This window comes from Grus americana, chromosome 12 (genome assembly GCF_028858705.1).
Source record: "Grus americana isolate bGruAme1 chromosome 12, bGruAme1.mat, whole genome shotgun sequence".
NCBI classification, from domain to species: Eukaryota; Metazoa; Chordata; class Aves; order Gruiformes; family Gruidae; genus Grus; species Grus americana.
The window spans coordinates 21,774,112-21,799,123 of NC_072863.1; the positions used below are offsets into that span (position 1 = coordinate 21,774,112).

The following is a 25,012-nucleotide window of genomic DNA, read 5'->3' on the forward strand; positions in this document are numbered from 1 at the left end:
GAACCTGTGTGGAGATCAAAGGAAAAAGAATATACTCTTTACCTAGGGGCGAGGGACAGACAGAGCACTTGCGTACAGCTGCCGTTACTGCCTCAGCAATGTTGTATTGCCTGTGGCCCGTTTTGTGCTGCTTTTTTTTTTTTTTTTTTTTTGTCTGCAGTGCACTGAAACAAGTGGCCGTACCTGGTCCTCAGCTCTCCTCCCTCCCAGTGCCTACCCACCTGCTGCATGGCTGGAGGGATGCTTGCCTTGTGCCACAGACTCGGCATGGCATCCTCTTGCAGAGGCTCCCTGCAACTAGGACTCCTGGCACACAGCAGTTCCATTGCCCTTGGGAACTTGCACTATCCTGCAGACCTGGCAAGTGGCTCTCGCTTTACTGTACTTGAAGCTTATGTGCACAGAACTGTGTCATGCTGGGGACTCCTGCAAAACAGCTACAGCTGTCCTCTCTCTCTCTCATACTGTAGTGCTCCATGTACTGGTAGTTTATAGTGTTCGTTATGCTGTAGGTCTTCAGGCAGCCCTACTGAGAGGCCACTACCTGCTGCAGGTTCCCGTTGTGCTGCAAACCGTTCATGGGAAGCGGAGGTGGAGGAGGTGGAGGTGGGAATAAAGAACTGGACATTTCTGAATGAGTCTGTTGGTCAGGAACTGGCATCGGGCTCACTGAGCCAGAGTCACTCGGCATAGAGCCAAGATTGCTGCCATCAAAATGAGTCATTTTCTTCTTCATTAATTTTCTTTCTTTGGCTCTGCGATTCTGGAACCAGATTTTCACCTGCAGAGGAGCAGAGGAAATTTTTTTTCAGTTGCTAATAGAATGCAATGTGGTCCTTTATGTGTATAGTCAAGGGTCATAGGTAAAATCAATTCCATGAGGACCACTGAGAAAGGCAGTGGCAAACTGAGACAACAGAGCATTTTGCTTATTTTTCATACGGGTAATCTTTCCTATCTGGTAATAAAATATTTATTAATAGCTTGATAAAAAGTTTTTCAGTGTTCAGTTTCAGTGTTTGGTACTTCATTTCAGTATCAAATTATGTTCCATTCAACCAGTCTCAAATACTCTCAGATCTCTTGCATTCTGATTGTGCTGCAGTAATCTAGTTTCACCCATGCATTTGCCAAAATGCAAGAAAAGATGAAACAGTCTAAAAACCAAACTAACATCTGTTTCAGAATTACCTTCTGGCTTCAGTAAGACAACAGTGTCTACCTACCTGCCTTCAAATTTAGGTTTTTGTTCGGGTTTGTTATTAAACTAGGGATGCAGATCTCTCTTCTTCCTTGTCCTCATCATCTCCTTCATTTCTGTATCCTTTCTATCTTAGCAGTGCTTCATTTTGCCTTTTTTTTTTCTTCATTAGATATTACATCTTTCCTTCCTTGTTTGAACTATTGTTCTTTGTTCTTTTGTCTTGAGATATTTCTTCCAGTGGCCTGGATGGGATTTTGGCTTAGCCAGGAAAAAGGCTTTTCCAGAAAATCATTTCAGGTTTTAGGCTGAGTGCAGTGGAACGTGGGATAGGACAGTGTATGTTCAGTCATATTCATACCATGGGGTTGTTTCATTTGTATGAAAGGGTAGTAGTGGGAATACAGATCAGGTATTTCTTTCTTAATCTTCCGTTTTCAAAAGTGATGTCAGAGGTGTAACCTTTATGCACTGGAATTAATGTCAAAGAAATGTATCATGTCTTTTTTGTATCACCACTTCAAATATACTAACAAAAAGGCTTATCAGGAATTATCACTGACCTAGGAAGTTTCAAGTAAATATTGTTGGTCATTTACAGAAGCAGGGTCATAATTTTTAAATTCAGCATAATGAAGTAAAATTATTAAGATTTTAACAGCCAGCAAAAAGACACATAGTATATTTTTTTATACTCAGTTGAAATAATTTTAATTTTCAATAATTAAATACTTGCATTCAGCAGATTACTGAGAAATATTTGCAAAACAGGTATTTGCTTCTCCATTTCTGTAAGCTCTTTCAGTGTGTGCTGTGTACGAGTTCAAGGTGGATGGACAGTGCTACAACTAGGTGGCTCAGTACAGCAGTGAAACAATGGTAAATCAGGCATAATCTTCAATGAATGATACCAAATAATAACTGAGAAAACAATGCTGTGATGGTCTGCGAATAGAGAAGGCAGCAAATGAGCATATTGCGTCCTGAAATCTACTCAGGGAGATCCTTCAGTAAAGCTTTTAATTTTCCGTTTCTGCTTAATTTAGGGTACTGCATCAAGAAACTCCCAAGTAAAATGGGACCAAACATACACTCAGCCCATGTTGTGAGTGTCTTTGTGGGAGATCTAGCTTGGCATCTTATCTCAGTTGTTTGCAAGAGCCAGCGGCCATATACCTGCTTTGCTTTCGTAGGGGGTGGCACAGGCGCATGATTGAAGGACGTGGCACAGAGTGGTTCCAGAGAAAATTGTATATATCTTTTGACCAGAAAGAATTGTGTTTTGATTTACATTGTGGGAACAGAAGTGGAATTTGGAAGGGGTGGGAGGAAATAGGGACAGGAAAAAGTTGTTGCAAGTATGTAGGAAATCTTTAACAAGAGGTAAAAGGCAGTCAAAGAAACAGATACCTTCAAGTGTCCTGAACATACTTGAGCTCATCACTTCCATTCTCTGCTAAGACTGACCTTGTTGAAATTGGTTATAGGATTCCCATTGACTGCAGCAGAACCAGGACTTCTGCTTTAGAAATTTCAGCAAACATTTCTCCCTGCTACCACTACCCCAGTAAAACAGAGAGAAATCCAGGCAGAATTTGGTTGATATATTTAAACCCTTGTTTCTCAGAACAGGACCTGTATGTAAGACTGGTGTTTGCTTTTTTCCCTGTCGTTGCAGAGCTCCCTGATGAGTGCTGGTGGGAGATTTAGAAATGAGTGCAAACAGAGCTGTCAGGCCATTCAGCTGGATAGTTTGAGTTCCTACGCTGCAAAGGGAACCCAGTCGCATTGTTTGGTTATTAGACGCATTAGCATTTTTGTGTTCTTAACCAGTGTGGTTATCTTCTCATCAGCAATAATAAATTCAAAGAAATCCTGAATGGGTGATCCATACTCTACCTGTCTCTCGGAAAGTCTTAGGTTTGCAGCAAGTTCAGACTTCCTCCTGATTGTAATGTATCTGTTGTAATGAAATTCCTTCTCTAATTCTAATCTCTGATGATCTGTGTAAACCACTCGGTACTTCTCTCTTGTTCTTGTTTTACCTGTTTTGAAAGAAGAACACATTGCTTTAAGCTAGAATTTTTTAAGTTTAGTAACACAAAATATCTGGCTTTACATTTGAAAATATGTTTGTGGGTATTTTAGGCCTGATTCCCTACGCACTTACCCAGAGTAACTCCCTTGACTGCAGTGGACTCGGTCTTGATTTACAACACATGAGGTTCATACCGTCAGATTTTGGGTTTGCTTCTTAGTAAATACATGAGAAACTGGTCCTCATATTCTTTATCACCCTCGTGTTACCATTTGGGAAAGGGATGGCGTTCTTGTTAAGAGCAAGGAGTCAGGAAACCTGGGTTCTGTTCCCAACTCTGATGCAAGCTTCCTGCCTGGTGTTGAATTGCTCTGTTTCTCTGTCCCTAAAGCTGATACACTGCTACCTGTTTCAGAGGGAGATTGTGAGGGACATTTTACTGCATAGAAAATACTGAGAGCTTCCAAAGTTCTTCACTTCTTGTTGCTAGAAAAATTAGTACAATATTGTGATTGTTACTGCAGCTTGGAGGTTGTGTTTTTCCTTCAAGTCTGGCACAGTCTATCCACAGGGAATAGTAACATAGATTTTTCAGATGACAGATAATAAAAAAGAGAAAAAGAAAGTGATAATACTTAAAAAAGGACATTGAATAACGATAGAACTGCAGCATCTGTTCTTTTGCAAGCAGCGCTGCTGCATCCTTTCAGCTGTGGGTACAGCTGACTGAAGCAGACACGGCTCAGCAGTGTCCGGGTTGTTAAAAGCTAATGGCAAATGACGTGAGCCGGTGAACACAGATGCAAGTAGCTGAAATTTTATGGATTCCATACAGGATAATTTCTGAGGACAGAATGTGTTGGCAGTAGTGAAAGAGAATTGAGAATGGGAAAGGCTGCTGATGCTGCCTTTCTCACCCACCTTTCCTCTGTTGTTAATATTCATATTGGGCAATCAGTATATCAGAGATATAAACCAAGGTCTGTGAGCCCTAGCCTAAGGTCTTCCTACAGTTTTGAAAGATTGGATCATTGTTGTGTTAAGACCAGTGTTACCGTGTTCGCTAACCACAGTCTTACGAATTTTTTTTGTGCTTCCTTGTCTGTCTGTATTCATATGAATGTTTCTTTAGATGTATATATTTAGACTGTAAATTGTCTGGGATGGAATGTATTTTTAGTTGCCGTGTGTTCCACTGTGGTACTGTAGGTCATGAATCTTTAGTGGTCACTATAGTAGAACAGTAGAACCATAGATTCAGGTTCTCTCAGATGATGTGTAAAACTCCAGGCGCATTGTGGCTTGCTGCCTGTAACAGTCTGCTATTGCTGTAGATTTAGCTTAGCTTCATACAACAGCTCATGTTTGCTTACAGATCTTTTTCTGAAAAGAATGTGTGGATGCCTAACTCTTCAAAAAACAGGTTCCTCAAACTTATAATAATTGCACTCCTAATAAGAGCAGTTAATTTTGAATTGAGAGGACTGAAATAGATTTTCAGGCAATGAGTTGGTAAAATTTCAGTCTGGGAGTAGGTCACCACGGCACACCACCCCATAGCAAGCAGCTTTTCCCCTGCAGGAGAGAATAGCTGGAGGTTTCATGTATCAGTGGTATCAAAGGCCTGATTTCTCCCCAGCCCCTCCTTCCAACTCCTCTAGCTTTTGAAGTTTAAGTAGCACCCAAAGATCAGAATTCAGGGTGCAGAACTATAGCTGAATCTTGAAGTACTTTATCTCTTAATTCATGATTTAGTTTCACAGGTTAATTTTTTTTTCCACATCTGTGGAGGGAGATGTAATGTCTCTTTTTTTTTTTTTTAATAGCTGAACATATTTAAAGTTAACATTGCCTTCCACTTGCTGTATACACTGTGTAGTAATGGCTTGAAAGCCATATCACTTTTCTCTTCCAGCATTTGACAGCCAGTACTTTGCTACTTGTAAGAGTTTTTGGGTCACCAGGGTATTGTTTGCATTGGAAGGTTCTTTAGGTTCTGATCCTTTTTGTACTGTTTGTATAGATCCTAGATACAGAGTTTAGCACTGAAAGTCCTGGTCAGTGCAATGCTGTAAACAAATATTGCTACACCTCTGGTTGTGGATTATTGGTTCCCCCTGTATGACAGGGTTTCTCTAGGACTCTTCCCAGGCTTGTAGAACAAGGTCTACATCAGAATTTGATTCTTCGGCTTCCATGCTCCATGGTGTTCAACCCTGGGAAAGCACTGTGCATTAATAGTGAGTTTACAATGCTGTGGGCATTTTCCAACTATCTGGAAGGCATCAGCCTGTTTGCTTGGAGTACTTCAATAGGGAAAATAATAGGTGTGTGCATGTTTGTGTTGGTTCCTTACACCCCTTACGTTGGGGTTTCTGCTCAATGCATGCAGCCAAAACCACTTTGACTCAAATCTGTTACCTTCCCTGTGAAGGTTCTCTTGTGCTATGCTTGGCTGGGGTAGATATATAGGACATTCTAATTTCAGTAGCATTTCTATCTTTGTGAAACTGTAGTGAAAGCAGAATTAGCCCAATTACGTTTACACTGATAATCAAGTGAAAAGTGCTGTTATTTTTACAGCATTATGGTAAAATTTTAGAGTCTCCAAAGAACAGCAGTTATTCAGTTCAGTCCACATAAATACTAGGACATTTGTTTTCATTCATTCGAAGTGTAAATTGTTTGTTTAACATATGGTCACCTGTGGTGCTGTAATGCTTCACTTGATATTTTTTAACTTTTGATCTCTCTCTAGCCAGTGGTTTGGTTAGGTTTTTTTTCCTCTTTAAATGAGAATTTGGGGTCATTCTATGGGACAAAATGTTTAAAATGTTTAAAATGTTTCCTTAGTCTCCTTTGTGTTGTTAAGATGGAGTACACAAAAGACCAACAAGGTGATCTTATCTTGAACTCTATTCTCATTCAGAAGCCATAGACAAATATCGAATGTTCTACTATTGCCAAAACAAGGTGGTAAACTTCAAGATAAACCTTCCTCTTTCTGGTTTTAAGGGCTTAAATCCTTATTATCTGAGTAGGAGAGGGTTGGGGTTTTTTGCTTTTTAAACTGAAGAAGAAATTAAATGTTTGTGGAAAATAGAACTTTCTCCCATAAAATCTTTTATTTTCATATGAGTAGCTTTCAGTTAATTTCTGTAGGAATGATAATATCTGGTTTCTTTTTGAAGGAAGATTGGGATCTTTCACATCTAATTTCTTTCTTTAAAGTAAGTTAAGATAATAATTTAAAAAGTAGAAAAGCAAAAGAAGCACACTTCCTTCCTAAAAGTCAACAACAATCTGAGAAAAATTCTGTATGATTTGTCACATAAAACTTGTCTTTAATAATTTGATTTTTTGTGTAGAGTAATACCCTCTGTGCGAGACAACAGAGAATGGGAGCTGAGATCTGCCAGGGTCTTCTGAGAGGATACTTTTAGTTCTGGCAGAGTCATGTTTTACTCTGTTAGGACTTTACCCAGACTCTCACTGATGTCAGATGTCAGTGAGAGTCTTCCTAATGCCTTTGTTGGATGCTGGGTTGGAATTAGTCTGCATATGACATTTCCTTTCAAAGGCAAAGTACACTTTTATTTGCCAAAGTTAACAAACAGCAACAACAAAACCAATCGCTAAACACTTTGGGACTTGAGCCTTTAAATTCCATCTGTTAGAAGGAATAGATCCACTCTACTGTGTTCTGAGCCAAATCTTACAGACCTTCTACTGGTTTTATTTACAGTGATGCATTTTATTTCAAGGAGAAGTATTACCTGAGTAAAATTTGAGGTAGGACTAATGGATTCACCCCAGACACAGCAGAAGGATGTTCTTCACTTCCCAGACTTCTTTAGGAGATAATGGCAGAATTTAATGACGCAATGATAAAAGTTAATATTTTAATCCAATTCTTTAGTAAAATCCTGCGTATTTTACTCACTTAGGTGAGTGAAATTGCCAACATTTAACTTTCTACCGTTTTAATTAATCTTTTGTTAGTGACAGATTATAATTTTAATCAGCAATATAGTATCAGTTTTATTGGAAATGTGTTCTGTCATGGACAGTTATACTACAGAATTGCAAGGGGTTGGAGAGGTTATTAGTAGTTGGGTGGAAGAAAAATGAAACAAAAGAGCTTTGAAGCAACTACAGTGTGACTGCCTTTGTGTTGGGGGAGTGGATTTCCTGGTTTTAATGAGCTATTTAAGATCAGCAAGTTTTGTCAAAAACCTATTTTGCAAATAGTGACTATTGAAGAGTACTTTGGAGTAACAAGAAACGAGACAGTTCAGACTTAGAAAACTTTTCATGAGATATAGCTTAACAATCCTGTTCTATCACACCCACTCTAGTAATTTTTGTGACTGGCCAAGTTTTGAGTTGGGGGAAGGGAACAGCTTTCCCATTGGTCATAAAATTCACAGAGTATTTCTTCTGAAGACAATAAAGCTAGGAGAAGGCCTCTTTATTTGCTGTGAAAATCATCGCCCTTTCCGGCAATATAACTCCTGAAGAAAAGAGGGAGAAGGAAGAGACAAGACTGCATATCAAAGGAAAGTGAAGTGTTAAAAGGGTCTGTTGCCTCAATATGACAGATAGGCCTCAAAACCTCAGACAATGTAGGCCAGGAAAGGAAAAAAAAAACCCCACCATCGGACCTCACAACTAGTTTACAAAGCAAAATAAATTAGCATTAGAACTAGCCCTGGCCCCTTTTTTTTCAGTGCCTCCTCTCTTAACTTTTCAGGAATATTCTTCGTCCACTGAAACTGGCATCATTCATAAAATCCAGAAGCTACCGAATTTAGACAGAAGATGTCTTACTGTAGAATAGTGCTGTATTACTGTCAAATTACTTCAAAGTATTATAATCTGGATTCCGTAGTTTACCATTGTTTCAGAGGGAGTTAATGTCTGTACTTTATGATGGAATTTAGCTTAAGTCAGCTCAAAATGTGAAGCAGCTTTCTGACCTGAAGATATGCTCAGTTCAAATCTGCATCTGTATGTTAGCTCAGTATTAAGAGAGAGATTAGTGTTAGTTTTTGAGCTTATAAAGATACACACTGTCAGACACAAGGCCCTAGAGTTTTGTTTTGGGACTATCTCTAAATATTTATGCACTTAAAAGTGTAGGAAAAGAAGGGCAAATTCTCCCTAGTGTAAGTTCACTGGTTTAATTGAAGGTGTGAAACAAAAGTGATTTTAAATAAGTCTTGAAGATGGACACTGTGCTGCACATGATGTTCTGTAAAGTTAAATAAACAAACCCCCCCACACGCACACTGCCATTGTATTAGAAAATGTTACATGGATCCAATCCTGTATGAGTAATAATATTCCTGCCAGAAATCTTACTGTGATGAGTAGGACTATTCATTATTGCAAAGTTGGATGCATAAAGGTTTGTGAAACATGGTGAAATTCTATGTTTGTATTTTCTGCTGGGTCTTGATCATTTGTTCTTGTTATACATGTCCAGATGACTCATGCTGAAAAGAACAGAATAGGATCCTAGAACTGGAACCTTTCAACAGACTTGAATTTTCCTTTCTATTCTGTTGACTTCTATTTAACATGCTAATGTTTTCAAATTTGAATTTGTTCTGCTGTTCTATATTTGGCTCATTGGCCAAGTTCTGTCCTTCACTTTACTAGTGTAAACTTTTCTGTTCATCTTCATCATACAGAAGTAATTGACTCCAAAGCAGAGTCATTTTTATCACCTTAAAACAATGAATGGACAGACTGCCCTGCATGGATTTTGTCTGGCAGAAGGACCCAACGTACAGAAAATGTAGGTGGATTTCTATGTGGCAACATCAGGGGAAATCCCATTGCTAATGATTGTATAGAATAAAAAGCAAGTGATTAAATGAATTTTTTTCCAAATGTCGTATGTTCTTTAGGCATTCAGCATTTTGCAGGAATGGCTTCTTATGAGGCTTGTTTCTCTTCCTCAGATGTGAAGGAAATATAACTTCTTCCTTCTTCAAAGACTAGATGCTATATGTTTAGAGTGAATTTAGTAATGATGTGATCAGCACCTGTCATCAGCATCAGAAAAACTGTCTTTATGTCTTCAGAGTAAATTTTTATTAAACAAGAATGATAGGAGAGTTGTCATCTACAAGAAAGGTCTCTGCTCATAATTAGATTATCTCTGTTTCAAAACTTGTTCCCTCCCTGTTTTATGGTGACATAAATGCAGACCTTAAGATGTACTTTCAGCTTTATGAACAAATTCTCATTGCTGCTGGAACTGCCTGGTGGTTAAGTGTTCAAATTCATTGTTTTGGGCACAGTTTTACCACAGATGTATGTTGTTTTCTCACAAAGGCAAAAAGTAAAGTCTACTCCTGTGTGAATGATTGCATACCTACAGAAAAATATTGAAATCAACAGGAGGGGATTTGTAACTAAGGTTATTTTATTCTACTTTCCATCAAAGAATTTGCCAGTTATTATGCTTTGTGTGTGTGGAATTGCCACCTCAGATCTCTAGTTGTCGTGGCTTTGTTCTGTCTTCTGTTACAATTGCTAGTTGCTGTGGCTTTGCTCTCCCTTTTGAAGTGGGCATTTAGGAGAGGGGACAGGACCAGTATAAGGGTTAGAGAGGGGTCTTTCTCAATTCGTGTTCTTGGTTGAAAATACAAGTAGTCAGTGTTTCCTCCTTCAAGTGTTGTGAGTCAAACCACATTTGCTTTCTCCTGTATCCTGAACACCCTCAAGAATGCAGTGACTAGGCATTGGATCCTATGTGCGCTGCATTTAGGATCAAGTCCCCATCCCTCCAGTTCCAAAGCTGCAGGGAGAGATGTTCAGACATCTTTCATCGGAGAGTGTGTGATGGACGAAAGCCTTATTAGGTTTTTTTTCTGCAGGAAATGCATTCCGGTAATACTAGACCAGAATGACAGTCCTGTATTAAATACTGAGATCTTTCATTGGTCTCAAGTAGCATAACCTCATTAACTTCACTTAACACCAGTTGAAGACAAGGTTTTATATTGGATGTTGTTTTTAAAGTTACAGAGTAAGACTTGAAATAATGTCTTCTTTTGTTCCAGGTTAGTTGTATAGATGACAGAGTATCAGAAGACCTGTAGGGCATGAGGCAGTGATAGAAATTTCAATAAAGTGTTTTGTTTGTCATCTGTCAGGTCATGAGGCCACAAATCACCAATAAGAGAAGCTAACCAAGAAATCTCTGGAGATGGAAATGTCATTGATTCTGGGCCTTGTTTCTGTAGCTGTTACAAGTCAGACTACTCGATGTAAGTAAACCTTTGGGAAGAATTTCTCCTGATCTTAAAGGGGTAAGATTACAGGAACATTTCGTGCACACTTTCAAGAATATCATGTAAAAATCACTTGCCTTAATAATTATTGTTTCCATAGTGAAATAATATTATTATTGATAACTAGTATTTTGCCACAAGCAGTGAGCAAATAATAAAATTAATTTGTCTAATTAATTTCTGTTCTGATTAATTCAGGTAAGTCTGAGCCTCAGTTTTTCCATCTTCAAGAATAGTGGCTCATACCTATTTCACAGGGAATAAGGAAAGCTAATAAATAGGTGTTCCTGGCCTAGCAAAAAAAAAAATAAGAGGGAAAGAAGCAGCAGGAGAATTACATATCTGGATTTTACCCTAAAGCATGACCCAGTACTTATTAAATGAATGGTTAGGCTCCCACTAACTTCAGAGGGCCTTACGCTGGCCCATGGGCATTTGGGAGGAAATGCTCCTATGACATGCTCATCTCTTCAATTCTTCTTGAGATGAAGATGCTCAGTATCTTGTTGGACTATTCCAGAATGGAGAGACTTCCAGCGCCTCCTGTGAATGATCTGACCCTTGCAGGTTTGAAATTTGGAAGATTAGAAAGCCCCAAGCATGCTTCTTAAGCAGGCAGTTAGAATGTTGTTGTCTATTATATATATATATCACAGTGTCCCCACTATAAAAGGAACACCACAGACAGATCAAATCAGGTCTTTCTGTCAGAGAGGCTGCAATTTAAATCCACAGGAGCAAGAGGCAGGTAGGTAAAGAACAGATGAGCAGCAGTGGTTTTTTTGAGCAAGTATTCTGCCATCTGTAAATCATATAGTTTGTGAGCAATTTCATTGCCCTTGTAAGGACTACTCAGAAGTAAGCTGTAAGTTTTTGCAAGACTGGCCCTCTTTTGTGTTTTCTTGCGTAGTAGTCAGTGAAGATCAAATATGATTTAAAAAAACCCCAACTACTCCTTTTTTCTTTTTTTTTTTTTTTTTCATTTTTATTTGCCAAAATTTTTACGCACCCAGAGTAACAACCTACTCTGATTGTCCTATTGACTTCCATGGACTCTCTATGAACTAAAGTTGTGTTCAGCAGGAGTGAGAATGACTTGGTCTGTCCATATAAATTCAATGCATTATTTTAATAGTTTTTCTGTGTGGTTGCTTTCATTTTTCTAAAGTATGTTTTAAGTAATTACTTTCCTATCAGAGATTGATTCAATACTTGCTTTGAAAACTATTATTTATGGGAATGTGTGGAACAGAGCTGGAGCAGGAGGAAGGGCTGACAGGAAAGGAACCTTCCTGGGATGTAACATCTGAAATACTGTGAGCATCTCTTTAGGCGAGGTATTGAGCATCCTTAATTTCTACTGATCTCCGTGCATGTCAAAGCTGGTCAGCACCTCAGAGGATCAAATTCTTTTATATAGCGGATTTTGCCTCTGTTCTTTTCAGGCAGTTTTCCCTCTTTTTCTTTTCCTTCTGCCCTTCTTTTTTTTTCCTATTCATACAAGGCACAGATTTTTGGTTTAGGGATGCTCAATTTTTACATTTTTTTCTATTGTTCCTCATTACAATCAAACAGAACCTTTTCCTCATGCTATGTGACTTATTTTTACTGGTTAAATACCACTGAAGAATTGTTTTGTACTCATCGACTACTATGCATCAGAGACTGATCTGTTGCTGTATTAACTGATTGTGTTACCATGGATCTTTGTATTCCTGCATATTCTGAGAACTACTACTACAAAGTGAAGCAAGGCTTTCCTTATCATTCCTGTTTTTAAAGCATTGACTCATTGTTTGATCTCGCAGATCTCATTTCATTTCAGCATTCTGAGGTTTAGAGAGGTTGTTTCTAATACAAAGCCTTATTTCCAGCCCCCATACTGTATATATTTTACTTGAACTTTTCATATGTACTCTACAACCTGAGGAAAATAAGCAAAGTATAGGTGGTGGTGAAATACAATACTTTCATCGTGATTTCTTTCTGCAGATGTGCAGCTTCATTCCAATCTATAGAACTCCTATTAAAAGCAATTATTTGATATCACAATTTTTTAAATATATCCAAAGTGAAAATACTTCACTGTCAAAGGGCACTGCTTTTTATTTGCTTCAGCATTAAAGATCAAGAAAGAAATGTAAGAAATCATCAAGCTGATCAAAACCAGCATCCAATAACTGAACCAGTATTTAAATGCTAGCAAGAGAATCCTTCAGAGCAATTAGTATTTTTTTTTTAAACTGTACACTTCCCTCTAAACAGAGAGCCTGGCAAAAAAACCCCAACAGTGCCAAAAAAAAAAAAAAAAAATCTCTTCTCAGCATAAAACCTCAGGGCCCTCATACCTGTAGAAGTGGATTGCACCGTTTTCCTCATCCATTCGTAAGAGCTGTGCCTTTGGCTGTTGGGAGAGATTTGCTGTGTATTAATTGTTTCTACAGGAGGTAACCCCCCAGATCCAGCAGGATGGAGGGAGCTGTAATCAGCAGAACTGTAGGAGACCTGTCCAGGAGACGAGCCATTGATTTGTGCAGCAGCAACCGTGCTGGAAGGTCCTGGGCCGTAAGCGTTCCAGTCCTCCCGCTGTGGGCCGTAGTGAGATCCCCAGGTTCCCGCAGGCTGTCCATGGGTGTCCAGAGTTGGTACATGATGATATCCCATGTAGTCTGAATAGGGTGGAGCAGACACAAAGTTTTGCACTGGCAGGTTGTTGCTGCTGCACCTTGCAGATCCTGGATACATGCTGGTCTCTTTATCCAAAAGATAACTCACATACATGATGCTCACAGCCTGGCTTTGTCTTGCTGGGACATCCTGCTCCTCACAGTGTTTGTTTGATCTCTCTTCCCCTCCTCTTTCTTTCTCTCTCTTTTCTAGCCCTGACTGGCTCTATAAATGACTCATGCTAGCCCTGATGTCCCTTTACTACACATGATTAACAATGGTTTTACCAGGTGCTGGTGGTAACAGTTTACTAAGGTCCTGCCTGATGTCACAGATAACTGCCTGCCCCAAAATTACATTTGCATTCAAATGAAGGGCTGACCATGCAGGCAACCCCACCTTGCTGCTAGTTCTAGTGCTTCCTTTCTCACAGATCCTTTATGTATTACCATCCCGGTTCTATACTTTTTGAATGTAGTTTGAAATCTCGTGGTCTTCAAGCAGAGTTGCATGCAGAGTTAACCAATAACTGTTCAGAAAGTAGAAACAGTATTTTTCTTGAGCAATACATGTCAGAATCTAACTTCAGGCACTAGTTTATAGTTAGTTAAAGCCTGGCATCTGCTAGTCCGGTAGTTCTTTTGTTAGAATGTGCTACGTATTTTTTTTTTTTTAAACTGAAAACGAAGGACCAGTTCAGTCTTTAACTGCAGCTCTTACCTAGTTTCTCACATGAGCACTCTTCTTGACTTCAGCTCTTGGTCTATGTGGGAGAGCACTTAGAAACCACAGTAATCCTCCTGATTTTAACATTACAAAGGATATACAAGAAGTCTCGTAGTCATTTTGAGCATTTGTTCATACGAATAGTCTTGTTGATGTTAGCAAGCCTATTCATGAGCTGGCTGCTTGCCACAGTGATTGAAGTTTCTCTATTCTAACTTACAATGTTAACAGAAAGAGAATCTGTTATTGAGAGAATGCAAAATTTGTCACTTTCCCTATGCTTATGTCCTGTTTGTGATATTGAAATGAGTGGTAGTTTTCCCTAAAGGTTTTTCTGTTCTCATTGCTGTGCTTGTTCACAATAAGTAACACCTTTTCTTAGAAATATAGGAACAAATTCTAGCTTTTTTAGCTCCAAAAATCGGTTTCCTAACTTTTGGGAGCAATCCTATGTTTGTAAGTAACAAATTCCTTTAAGATTATCTGTAACCAGGAGTGAGGAGAGAAAGTGTTGATTTTTTTTTTTTTAATGAGATAGATACCTTAGCATTGTCTCTAAATGAGAATTTACTCTGTTTTCATTCCTGTTCCTTTAATGATGTGATACTTAATTGCACCTTTATTAATGAACCAACTTGTTAAAAGGATTTTTTCTTAAACAGGTGCAAAGTGTAATGAGTTTTTTCTTTGTTCAGAAGTGTATTTTTTCTTTGAGAGTCTTTTGCACTTTAACACCATTTAAACTTACAGGTTCCTTCTGGTTCTTAGGAGGAAAGAATTACTTTGCACACCTGGCAACACCGCTATTCCCTTTTCTGAGAGAATGGTGTCCTTAGGCTGTATTCACAAGATGGTTTGTAGCTGTAGTTGTGGAAAAACCTTTTTTGACTGCTAGTTTCAGGGGTATGTGGAGAAGCACAGGCTACCTTCTCTGAATATTTAACATTTGCCTACTGTGCACTTTGGTAAAACTTGCGCTCTTTTACGTCTTGTTTCTTGTGAGTTTTTGGAGGATGATGTTTTGCTGGCATAATTGTTGAAAGGTATTTTAAAAATCATTAGGTGGGGGGAAGTTGGCAGAAACTGTTTCTTCTGCTTGCATATGTGAGCTTATTCAGTTGCAATTTACACATCTGTGACAGCTGGCCATTCAAAATGACCAAGTATAGCTGCTGGTATAGACTCCACAAATCTAGGGAAGTCAATAATCAGTACATCATGTATCTGAACAGCTTCATTCTCCTGTATCAGCAAAATGAATCATATTTGTCTAATTATGAATTAGGTGCCTCTAGACAGTCTGTGTCTGTAGTTACCAATGCAATGGGGTTTAAACGTAACATGACCTATATATGCCTTTTCTTTTTTTTTTTACTAGAGTGTTTCACTCCCTTTCTCAATCATTTAGAGCAGTGTCGATGCTTGGTGGCTCTCAAGTTCAGACTGTATTGAAATAGCTACAAAGAAAGATTCTTTATGGCTTTTTGTTGTACCTTGATTTCAATTTCCTTTCCTCCTCTTCAAAACTGTTGAAGACTCATCCTTTTAAGCATTTCTATACCTCTCCTGAATGCAGGTGTACCAATAAATCAGCCAGAGGAAGAAGCAGCATTTGCTTATTTACGGTAGCATTAGTTGTAGCCCTCCAGCTGTCTGGAAAATGTTCTAATTATGTTCATTCGACAAAACTTTTTCTGCAGGCCTTAGCTACCTAATATATTGACAGCACAAGGCATTGCAGAAGGGCTGGGTCTCACTGCGTAGTCTGGATGTTGATCTGCCTTTCCTCGGTGTTCCGGGATGTTGGATATGCCAGGCTATTGCCATGCATTCAGTCTCTGTCCCAGTGCAGCATTCATACATGAGAAACATTTTGATCCATTTTTTTGTAATGGTATAATTTGGTTCATGAAACTACTGAAAGTAGTAAAAGAGTGTTTATTCATGTTTATTTGAAAAAAATAGTAATTATGACTTAAAAATAGCCTTTGATGCTTTCAACTAATATGTGTATATATTGACATGGAAGGAAACTGTTTTCCTTGTTCCATACTGCTTAAAGAAAGTACTTTGCAATATATGGTTGTTAGACTGACAATACTTTACCCTTCTGGCCACATGCCGTGACCACTAAAGCAGGAAACTGCTTCCTTTGGATTCCCAAGTACCCTAAGTTGGTCTGATTTCAGCAGCTGTATTTTGGTTTCAGTTAGTCCAAGTTTTTTTTTAATTTATATCATTTAAATCTAACCTATTAGTTGAACCGCAGTCTTTTAACTGCTGGAGGTATGTGAATAATCACATGCTGATATAGTTCATTTAAAACTAAATGTTTTCATAGGTTCTCAAACAAAAGGATAAAGGGATTTGGACTTGTTGCTTTTCATACTTTCTAGCAAGAATATGTGTTAGTATCAGGTGTCATCTTGGGGAAATCAGTCTATATGTATACCCAATCCTTTATAATTATGCCAGTTTTCAGTCAAACCTTTTGGAAAAAAAAATCAGAAGTTTCTCTAGTCAGTTGTTACATCTGTAAAGTGTTTGTACTCAGTACTGTATGTGTACAGTATTTGCAGACACTTATTTTGGTGAATAAAGCTTAAAGTCTGTTACAATGCACTAATGTGATACGTTCATGTTTGAAAAAAAAAAATCAGTTCACTTCACACAGGCATTCAGTAGGTAGCTAGTGGCACATCTGATTCCCAGCATTTTTATGTACATTGATACTACATACAGCAGAGTTCAGAATTTAGAACTAAATTGTAGGTTTTAAGCTGAGAGCTGTGTTGGTTCAGGATTTTAGTCCATTTTAAAGAAAATTGACAATATATTTTGAATTCTGAAATCTTCTTCTCCAGCTTGGTGAAATTTAGAACTCGCATTTTACTTCTTATGTTATTTTGCTAATAAACCTGCACGAACTATTCTCAATTTCATTTTGCTGTTCTGAATAAAGCTCTCTACAAAAATTTTGGTTTAGTGCTCTGTGCTTTGTCGTGCAGGAATGATAGTGGCCAAGTAGAAGAGAGGTCCCTCCAGAGCAAAAGCTTGGAGTAAGACAGCAGGAATCTCTCTCTTTCCCAAGTATGTTTTCCCTATAACTATATTTTGAAGGATATAGTAATCTCAGCCTTTGCTACCCTTCTCATCTTTGCTTGACTGTAATGTAGCAAAGAAAAAGGGTAGATTCTGATTTGAAGAGCTGACTTGAGTGACAACTGCCCTTGTATGATGTATTTGCAGTTTCCCTGGCTAGAGGGGTACTGGAAGCCTTGCACATTAGAAATGACATTGCCTTGTCTTTGATTTTTATGAGCAAATATTACAGAGCAGATAATAGGTCTGTTTTACAAAGGCTGAACAAAAAGCAATAAATAGCATCCAAATTCATAACATAAATTTTATTAAGCATAGACAGTCTGTCATCATTCTTTTGTGAGTAGCAGCATTAAGGCTAAAAAGGCAATTCAAGTGGAATTAATTGCCTTGTAAAATATTATTCTGCCTTCTTAATAGCATCTATTATGTGATAATAAATCCCAACCATTATCAATATGAGATGAGATTTCTCCAAGTTGATTTGTGAAGAGACCAAATCCAAAATCTTGTAGATTTAACAAATACAGTGACAATTCTGCATTCTGGGCTCATGTTGAGAAGCCAGAAGATGAATGGAAATGAGAAATTGTCCTGAATTCTCAAGAGAGGAAAGAATTTTCTGGTTTTAAGATGAGCCTAAAACACCTTCACCCTGTGGCCTGTCTGAGATAGAAAGTATTCAAATTTAGAACTGGAAAAATCTATATTCTGAGGTTAGGAAGTAGCATCCACCATAGATACTGGTTGGGAAAATATCTCTTAAGGTGGTTTTATCAGATACCATGGATGATGATGTGATGGATGTGGTCAGAGACTGTGCAGGAACATTAGAATGCTCCAGTCCACTTTGATTGTTCCTATTCTCCGATGTGAATGGGTCTCCAGGGCTTTCCTTTGGCATGTCATAAAGCTAAGATCTGCTAAGATTGTATCCTAAGCTTTCCATGCTGATCTGTCTCAGATTGTAACCACATTGCTGTCCCGGGATATAGGTCTTCTCGTACACATCTCTCTTCTTGTCTACAGTCACAGAACTGTAGGAGCTTGCTTTAATTTTTCTGAGCTTTCATTTTTTTCCCCCCTAAGAGTAGTAGCACTCGTTTTTGGAGGCATGTTTCGTTCCAGTTCCAACACTGATCCTGTACTCCTGTGAAGCAATGGGGACAGCTAGTGGTCAGCTGGCTGAATGGCAAGGAGATATTTTAAATGAATTTTTCAGTGGCTATGAACTTACTCAGATTTCAAAGTTCTCAGTCTGTTCTATCCTATAGGGAATAGGAGAGCCTTGAGTGATGTGAATCCTATCTGTCACACACCCAGATGCAGGAAGCAGCAAAGCTAGTGAAGAGTCCTGGCTTAGAATTTTGGTTATGTAGCAGGGATTTTTGCTATGGTACTTAATTAACTTAACAGCTTTCTTTTGAAACCTGAAGTAATACTATTATGGAATATGCCAGGCTTCTTAAAGTGAACCTCTACAGGTAATTTTCTGTTTAACAGAGTGCTCTAAAATGCGCTGCAATGTAGAGTTGGAGTACTGAGCTGCCCCACACAGCTCAGTGTGTGAGTATACAGGGCTGGTCTCTGTTACACTGATACATTGCCCCTGCATAATCTAATATGGCATCTAGTCACAACGCTGGTATTTCACACACACTTCACACCAATAGAAATGTCTTATGAGGTGATGACAGTGAAAAGCAGGACTGTAGTATTTTAATCTTGTATTCCTTAAGGAGTAGCTGTCTTTCCAATGTATTTTCTTTGTTAATCGGTATATATGCTCTTAAAAGAATGACACCAACTTCCAGGATGGTGCTGCTTAGCTCTCTGTTGTGTAAAGAGAGAGCTGACATATCTACGTAGATAGTAAGATGTAGAAGTGAGGTAGAATGAACACCGAGATAGATGATTCTCAGTGCCACTAGTTTGCTCAGTTGCCTTGGGCTAATCATATAACGTGTGTTGCATATTAATCTGTAAAATAGAAGTAACACTCATGACCTCATGTGATATGATAGACTTTAATAAATGCCACAAAAGAGATCGTGTATGAGGAGTGCAAAACATGAATTCTTTCTTTCATCACTTGTGAAATGAATTACCTGACATATGTTGATGTATGTTTAGCCTTTAGGATGGCTAGAGTAAATGACTGTCTCATAAGAACACTGAAAATGTTGTTAGTTCTGAAAAGAATATATCTTTTTCCTAATCGTTATTTTCAGGATGCTCTCTGCTTTGAATTTTAACACCTTGCAATGCACCAGATCTCCTTGGGCTGTGTGAATCATACCACTTAACGCAATGTGATTGGAAGTGGTGAAATTCTTGCAGCCTAACCTGATAATTCACTACCAAACGTCAGAATTAACCAAAGGAGTCTGCTCAGTGAGCTTTCCAGGACAAAGTACAAACAGATCCAAAGTCCCTGTTTGCTGCCTCAGTCTGCTTGCACGTTGCTGTTGTTGCAGGACCTCAGCTCATCATTTGGCTGCCCACAGGAATAGGAGGGAAAACTTGAGCCATAGACAAGAATCCCACTTGGGTCAGTTCGTACCTGACATAGCAGCAGACCTGATGCGTAACAGAAGGTTTTCAGTCCCTGCCAAAACCCCCACAAACTGTGAGGTGAACACTTGGTATCAACTGAGTGGCCAGCTGAGTCGAGTAAAATGTAATCTGGCGTTCCAGTACTCTGGTTTTTGTGTGTTTCTGTATGTATGTTTAACACTCTTCTGGTGGAAATTTGCATGTCTACAGCTCTTTGAAATTTAGAAGAAAACTGTGTTATTTTTTAATATATGGCAGAACTAAATTAGGGCTGCTAAATCCTATCTTTATGGTTTTGAGAGCTCTATGAACACAGGTCTCTAGGTGCACATTCTGTTCTTCGCACCATCGGTACTATTAGGCAGTTAGTTGCTGACTGCAGACTGTATGTGGATTATTTAAATCTAATTCTTAACTAGCATCAAGGATTTTTTGGGGGGGATGTTGCTGCTGAAACTAGCATGCTCCCCCCCCCCCTTTAGTAGGGAAAATAACCCCGGATATAACAGAGTGTCTCAGTATAGGTGACTGAATGATCTACAGCTACATTTCATATATAGCTGTATAGTCACTCATTAATTAAAATTAGTCACAGAAATAGCCTCGCATTACAGTGATATTTTCCACTAGGTGGCACTTTTAATACATAGCACAGACAAAGCCTACATGGCTGATTAGGTACCCCTATTAAGTGCTATTCAAATTTCTAGTTAGTAATTGACCAAGCTAAAAAAGGATCAACGTAGTCCTGCCTGCAGCAAGTTTCACAGCTCCTGTTAATACTAACATTGATTAAATCCCCACCCCCAACACAGTGTAAAAGAGAATTAGCTCAGAAATTATCCCCTCTCCAAATCCGTGCATCTAGCCTTCTCCACTGCCCCTCCAATCCCCTCCCCAACAACCCAGCTAATCTTTTCTCTCCCTGGAAATTAAATGTCATACTGTTGTTTAAAAAACCCAAGTTTTATTTCAAGTTGCCAGATACAAACAAAATGAAGTACTGATATATTTCCCCACTGCTAATAAACATGAGTGGGCATCAAACATCATTGCTTTGTTCCATGCTTTTTCCTAGCCAACTGACTGAGCTCCATTCCTGTTGCTATTCAAGGCTCTACTCAGTGGCACAGGGGGTTGGAGTATGCACAAATAAAATAGGTCAATAAGCAAGGACATAAGTGGCAGTGGAAGTAAAAGGCAAAGAAAGAAATGACTTGGAGAAAAATGGGAGTTGCAAAGGGAAAACTGCATAGGGACCTGAGTAGTATTAGTTTTTATATTTAGAGAATGGTTGTTTGAACTTTCCTAATGTTTCATATCTGGTTTTGGAGCACTTTACAAAAATGGGTCTACCTAATGCCCTTTCTATACATGAGACAGGTGACCAAAAATCACAGAGTGTAGAATTTAGTTACACTAAAGCTCTGTTCTTCATGCAGCTCTTGTAGTTGCCAGTGCTGCTGGAACTGCCCAGGAGCTTCAAGAAAAAAAATTGAGGGAAACATAGGAATTCTTGCTCTGTTTGTTTTGAGGTGAGTTGTAATCTATTCAGAATGGAATATAGGCAAGTCCTAAGAATAAGAAGATCCTTGGTAAAGTTACATGATGATTATTGCCCAAACTGAAAGCTATTGGGGAATGAATAGAGGAATTGAAAAGGCTTTAAACATTCGTGTCTGTAACAGTCATGTTGACTGATATGGGCTCCGTGGTCTTCACACACCCGTTTACTCCCAATAAATACACTACTCACTGCTACTGCTCATGCTTATTATCCTAAATTTTGAGTGTACAGCTGTTTGGTGAGAGCAGAAGGGATAAAGATACTGAACAGCAGCTGAGGAAACCTAGATTCAGCTTTCAGCTCAGATCACCAAGTTCAATTTTGCTGTTGGCACATTACTTAATCTATTTAATTTATGGCAGTACAATGAATCTTGAACTGTTCAGGGGTACAATGATGAAATCCTGTTCTTCACCATGAGTTATAAGCAGATGAGCTCAAGTCACTGAGAGAACTGAACTGAATTGTATCTCTTACAACAGCTCTTGTTATAGATGCAAGCACATTCTCAGCAGCTGAGATATGTTTTTGAGTATTAAGTTTGCACATAGTCTTCTAATTGAATGGTTTATAGGGTTCAGAATTATTCAGTAAACTTAAAAAGAGCCTTTAAGCTATTTATGTTGACTGTGCCCTTTTGAGGGAAGCTACTCTAAGTAGTAGGCTTGCAATTAGCATTGTTAAAAATGCATTATGAACCAGATGAGATTGTTAAAAATAAATAAAATACTTTTGGTTCACTTGTTCTGGTTAACTGAATGGATTTCTGCAAATCTCAGTATAAACTCATGAGTTGGAAACATTCGAGTTTGGTGTTAAAAGCAAAATTTCCAATGTCACCCTGAAAGAAGCTCTGAAGTGTCTTATGTGGGAGGTTTGTAACTGCAGCTGTTGCTTAAAGTGCACAGCATCTGCAATGTTGAAGCAAAAGATGAGTTTAAAAATAGAAATGTGTGGGCACTGAATCTGCTTATTTGGGAAGGTACCGTACCTGTCATTGCCCAGTGAGTGACCTTTTTGATTGTAGCCTTAATGGGCTAAAGAATCTGTAGCTGGGAGGATGTTGTTACTCAGATTTGCACCTCAGAACTTGAGGGGAGTTACGCAAGCAAACAGATATTGTGGGAATTGTTTTCTAAAAGGGAAAAGGCATAGCTGATCCTCTCTGCTTTTCTTCAAAAGGTGTTAAGTGGGAGTGGCTCTAGTTTTTATACGAGGACAAATGGCATGTGCAATTTACTGCTGCAAGATATTATTCAGAACAAAGAGCTTAGAAGGATTTGGATAAAGATGTGATAATTACATGAGTCATAGGAAATACGGTGTTTAAAGCATCTTGGTCCTTGTGCCTCAAGGTACAAATTTTCAGGGGTAGTTTTCCAGAATTGTGTAGTGTGGGGTTTACTGAAGTTTTCTCTAAAGTATCTGAGTTTAAGTTCTGATTATTTGAAAGATAGTATACTTGAATAAATGCATCGTTGCATTTGTTTTGCATAACAATCCTTGTTTCCACTATTACAGCTGTATAATAGTTTTTCATACCTTTTATAGTGCCTTATATTCATGAAGATCAAAATATTTTGCAGATATTTTCTATCTTTATGCTTCTAGCAGCTGTGGATAAGTACTTTTGCTCAAATCTAATCTGTTACACTGCAACTTCTATGGCTGCTAAACTGAGTGTGAGATAGTTTGGGGGTAGATGATTATCTGCATAGATACTTCTATGAACTATTTATAAATCACTTGGCATAATTCTGTGGAGTAAAGACATTTTGAGAATAAAGAGTCATGGCTAACAATGTTTATTTGTATGTTTGCTGAGCTTAATATCCTACGTATAATTTTCCTGAATATCTAGTTATTTACATAGCTACCAGTAATGGAACATAGGATCATCTCGCAACCATTAACTAGGTTAGCTTCATAATACTACTTGTAGGTACAAAAATAATACTTTCTATAGATTGAGAAATGAGGCAGAGAGAATTCATCTGGCAAGAAGGCAACGGTACAGCAAGAAATTTAAGTACAACTGGAATATATCTCTTAAAACACAACCCAATCTCTTACTTGCTGTGCCATTCCTGCTCCTCCTTTATACTTATCGCTGAGCATATGACCCAATGCGTATGATGTGTTGAAGCAGTGAAGCTCTGATGATGAAGTCAGTGGCAACGTCAGAACTGAGAGGGGGAAAAAAAAAGGCATGTCAGAACTCTTCCATTGTATCCTGACTTTCGTTTTGCAAATAATCCTTTTGAAGACACACACACACAGTTCTAGTACGTGGATTCTGGAGAAATAACTAAAGAATACCCTTTTGATAATTTTTTTTAATGACTTCTTGGATTGCACAAGTAGTATCCAAAAGATACAGGCAGTAAAATTAGAAGCAAATCTAAAGTGGTATAAATCTTCCTTCGGGCCTGTTCAGGTCTTACATGCAGAGCTGTGGAGAGGAAGGCAGTATTCCATTCGGCTCACTGGACTGAACTTGAAAGTTGATGAGAGAGTCTCAGCTGGCATACGTGTAGAAATGCTAAATGAAGGTGTAAATTACATCAGTTTATTCTCTTATTTCAATTTCTGTAGCTGTTGACTGACACCTGAGTTTAGGTTTTGGAAGATGCTGCTTGTGTATTAATGAGGCAGTATAACATAACTTTGTAGTAGGTTCTTTCTTTCCTAGTGTGTCTGTCTGAAGTAATTCTTCCCTGCCTCAAAAGGCTTTAAAATGAAACATTGCAATTCCAACCAGGCAAGGTCCTGTGCCGAGTAAGGCAGACACCTTTCAGTTTTGAAACCAGCACAACAGGGCTGTTGCCAATGTGGCAGGAGATCAAAAGGTACCATCTGACTAACGCTGCTTGGTGTTGCTATGGCAGACATTTCTCAATAGCCATCAGTCATACACAGGAAATCTCTCAAATACAGAGTAAACAGGATTATCGTACCAGCACTGTTAATTCTACACAGGCTTTAGGACTGAAAAAGTTACTGGAAGTGCCTGGCTGTCTTAGTTCTCTGGTTGTCCTTAACCGAGTCCTCTGAGCGGTGATCAGTATGTGGGGATCCATAAAGGGGTGGAATGAAAAAGGGTAGGATTGAAAATCAAGGTGATGTTTAAAGGTGATTATCACTACATTAGCAAAGCTTTTCCAAAACAAGCTTGGAGGTCACAATGAAGAGCTCTGAGTATCCCACTGATTTATTTTCCACTCATTCTTAGGTTTTTATTGTTCTTAGCTTTTGGTGACAACGACAGAAAGAGGAAAATGCATGCAGGTAATTGCTGTATGATTGCTACACAAACACATAGCTCCTTTCCGATATTTTGTAGTCTGCATGCCAAAGAATATGTGCTATCTTTGGAGATTAAAAGAACCTTATCCACACAGGTAACAATTCTATTAGCTGATTTAGAGAAGTCCAAGTATCTCTACCCCTTGATGGCTATGTGAAGGGTAGAATTTGTCTCCAAAGTGTTGAATACATGCTGTGTTGGATCCAGGACCTTCCAAAGAGCTTTTGAATAATTGTCATAAGTCTGATATGACATAAGTGTTAGCTTCATTTTTCATATGGGAAAATGGGGCGCTCAGATTTGCCTATGGTCACACTGTGACTCTGGAACAGAACCAAGAATTTTCCCAGGAGTTTTGACTCTGCTCTGTAGACTGGCTATTTTTTCCTTTATTGCTTTCTGCAATTTTTCAGATTTACACAATTCACAAACATTCACCAATGTCCCTCTGAGTAATGTCCTAGTTGTTCTTCTCTTTAGAATTTCTCAGGACCCAGCTGTGAATATCACCCAGGAGCCTTATTTCCATTTCTCAGAAAAC

General features: G+C 38.5%; 1 protein-coding gene and 1 long non-coding RNA gene across 11 annotated transcripts in view; one reads left to right on the forward strand and one right to left on the reverse strand.

Annotated features, from left to right (window-relative positions):
- Positions 1–526: 526 nt before the first annotated feature.
- LOC129211693 (homeobox protein CDX-1-like) lies at positions 527–13,327 on the reverse strand. Its single transcript, XM_054839178.1, has 3 exons — positions 12,895–13,327; positions 3,101–3,246; positions 527–781 (listed from the first exon to the last, which is right to left on the reverse strand). The coding sequence occupies exons 1-3, from the start codon at positions 13,325–13,327 to the stop codon at positions 527–529; spliced, it is 834 nt and encodes a 277-aa protein (XP_054695153.1).
- Positions 5,394–25,012, forward strand: part of LOC129211696 (uncharacterized) — a 281,089-nt gene continuing 261,470 nt past the window's right edge. For all 10 annotated transcript variants that reach the window (XR_008578925.1, XR_008578931.1, XR_008578922.1 and 7 more), the window contains exons 1-2: positions 5,394–5,479; positions 10,409–10,522. This is a non-coding gene — a long non-coding RNA (uncharacterized LOC129211696). The remainder of the gene's footprint in view (positions 5,480–10,408; positions 10,523–25,012) is intronic.

Bases quoted from the DNA above. Each gene is read 5' to 3' on its own strand.
- LOC129211693 (XM_054839178.1), bottom strand. From the start codon at position 13,327: ATGTATGTGAGTTATCTTTTGGATAAAGAGACCAGCATGTATCCAGGA. The intron at 3,247-12,894 runs GTATGAGGGCCC...CTTTCAAAACAG, and splicing joins GGTGCAATCCACTTCTACAG to GTAAAACAAGAACAAGAGAG. The intron at 782-3,100 runs GTAGAGTATGGA...GCTCCTCTGCAG, and splicing joins TAAGACTTTCCGAGAGACAG to GTGAAAATCTGGTTCCAGAA.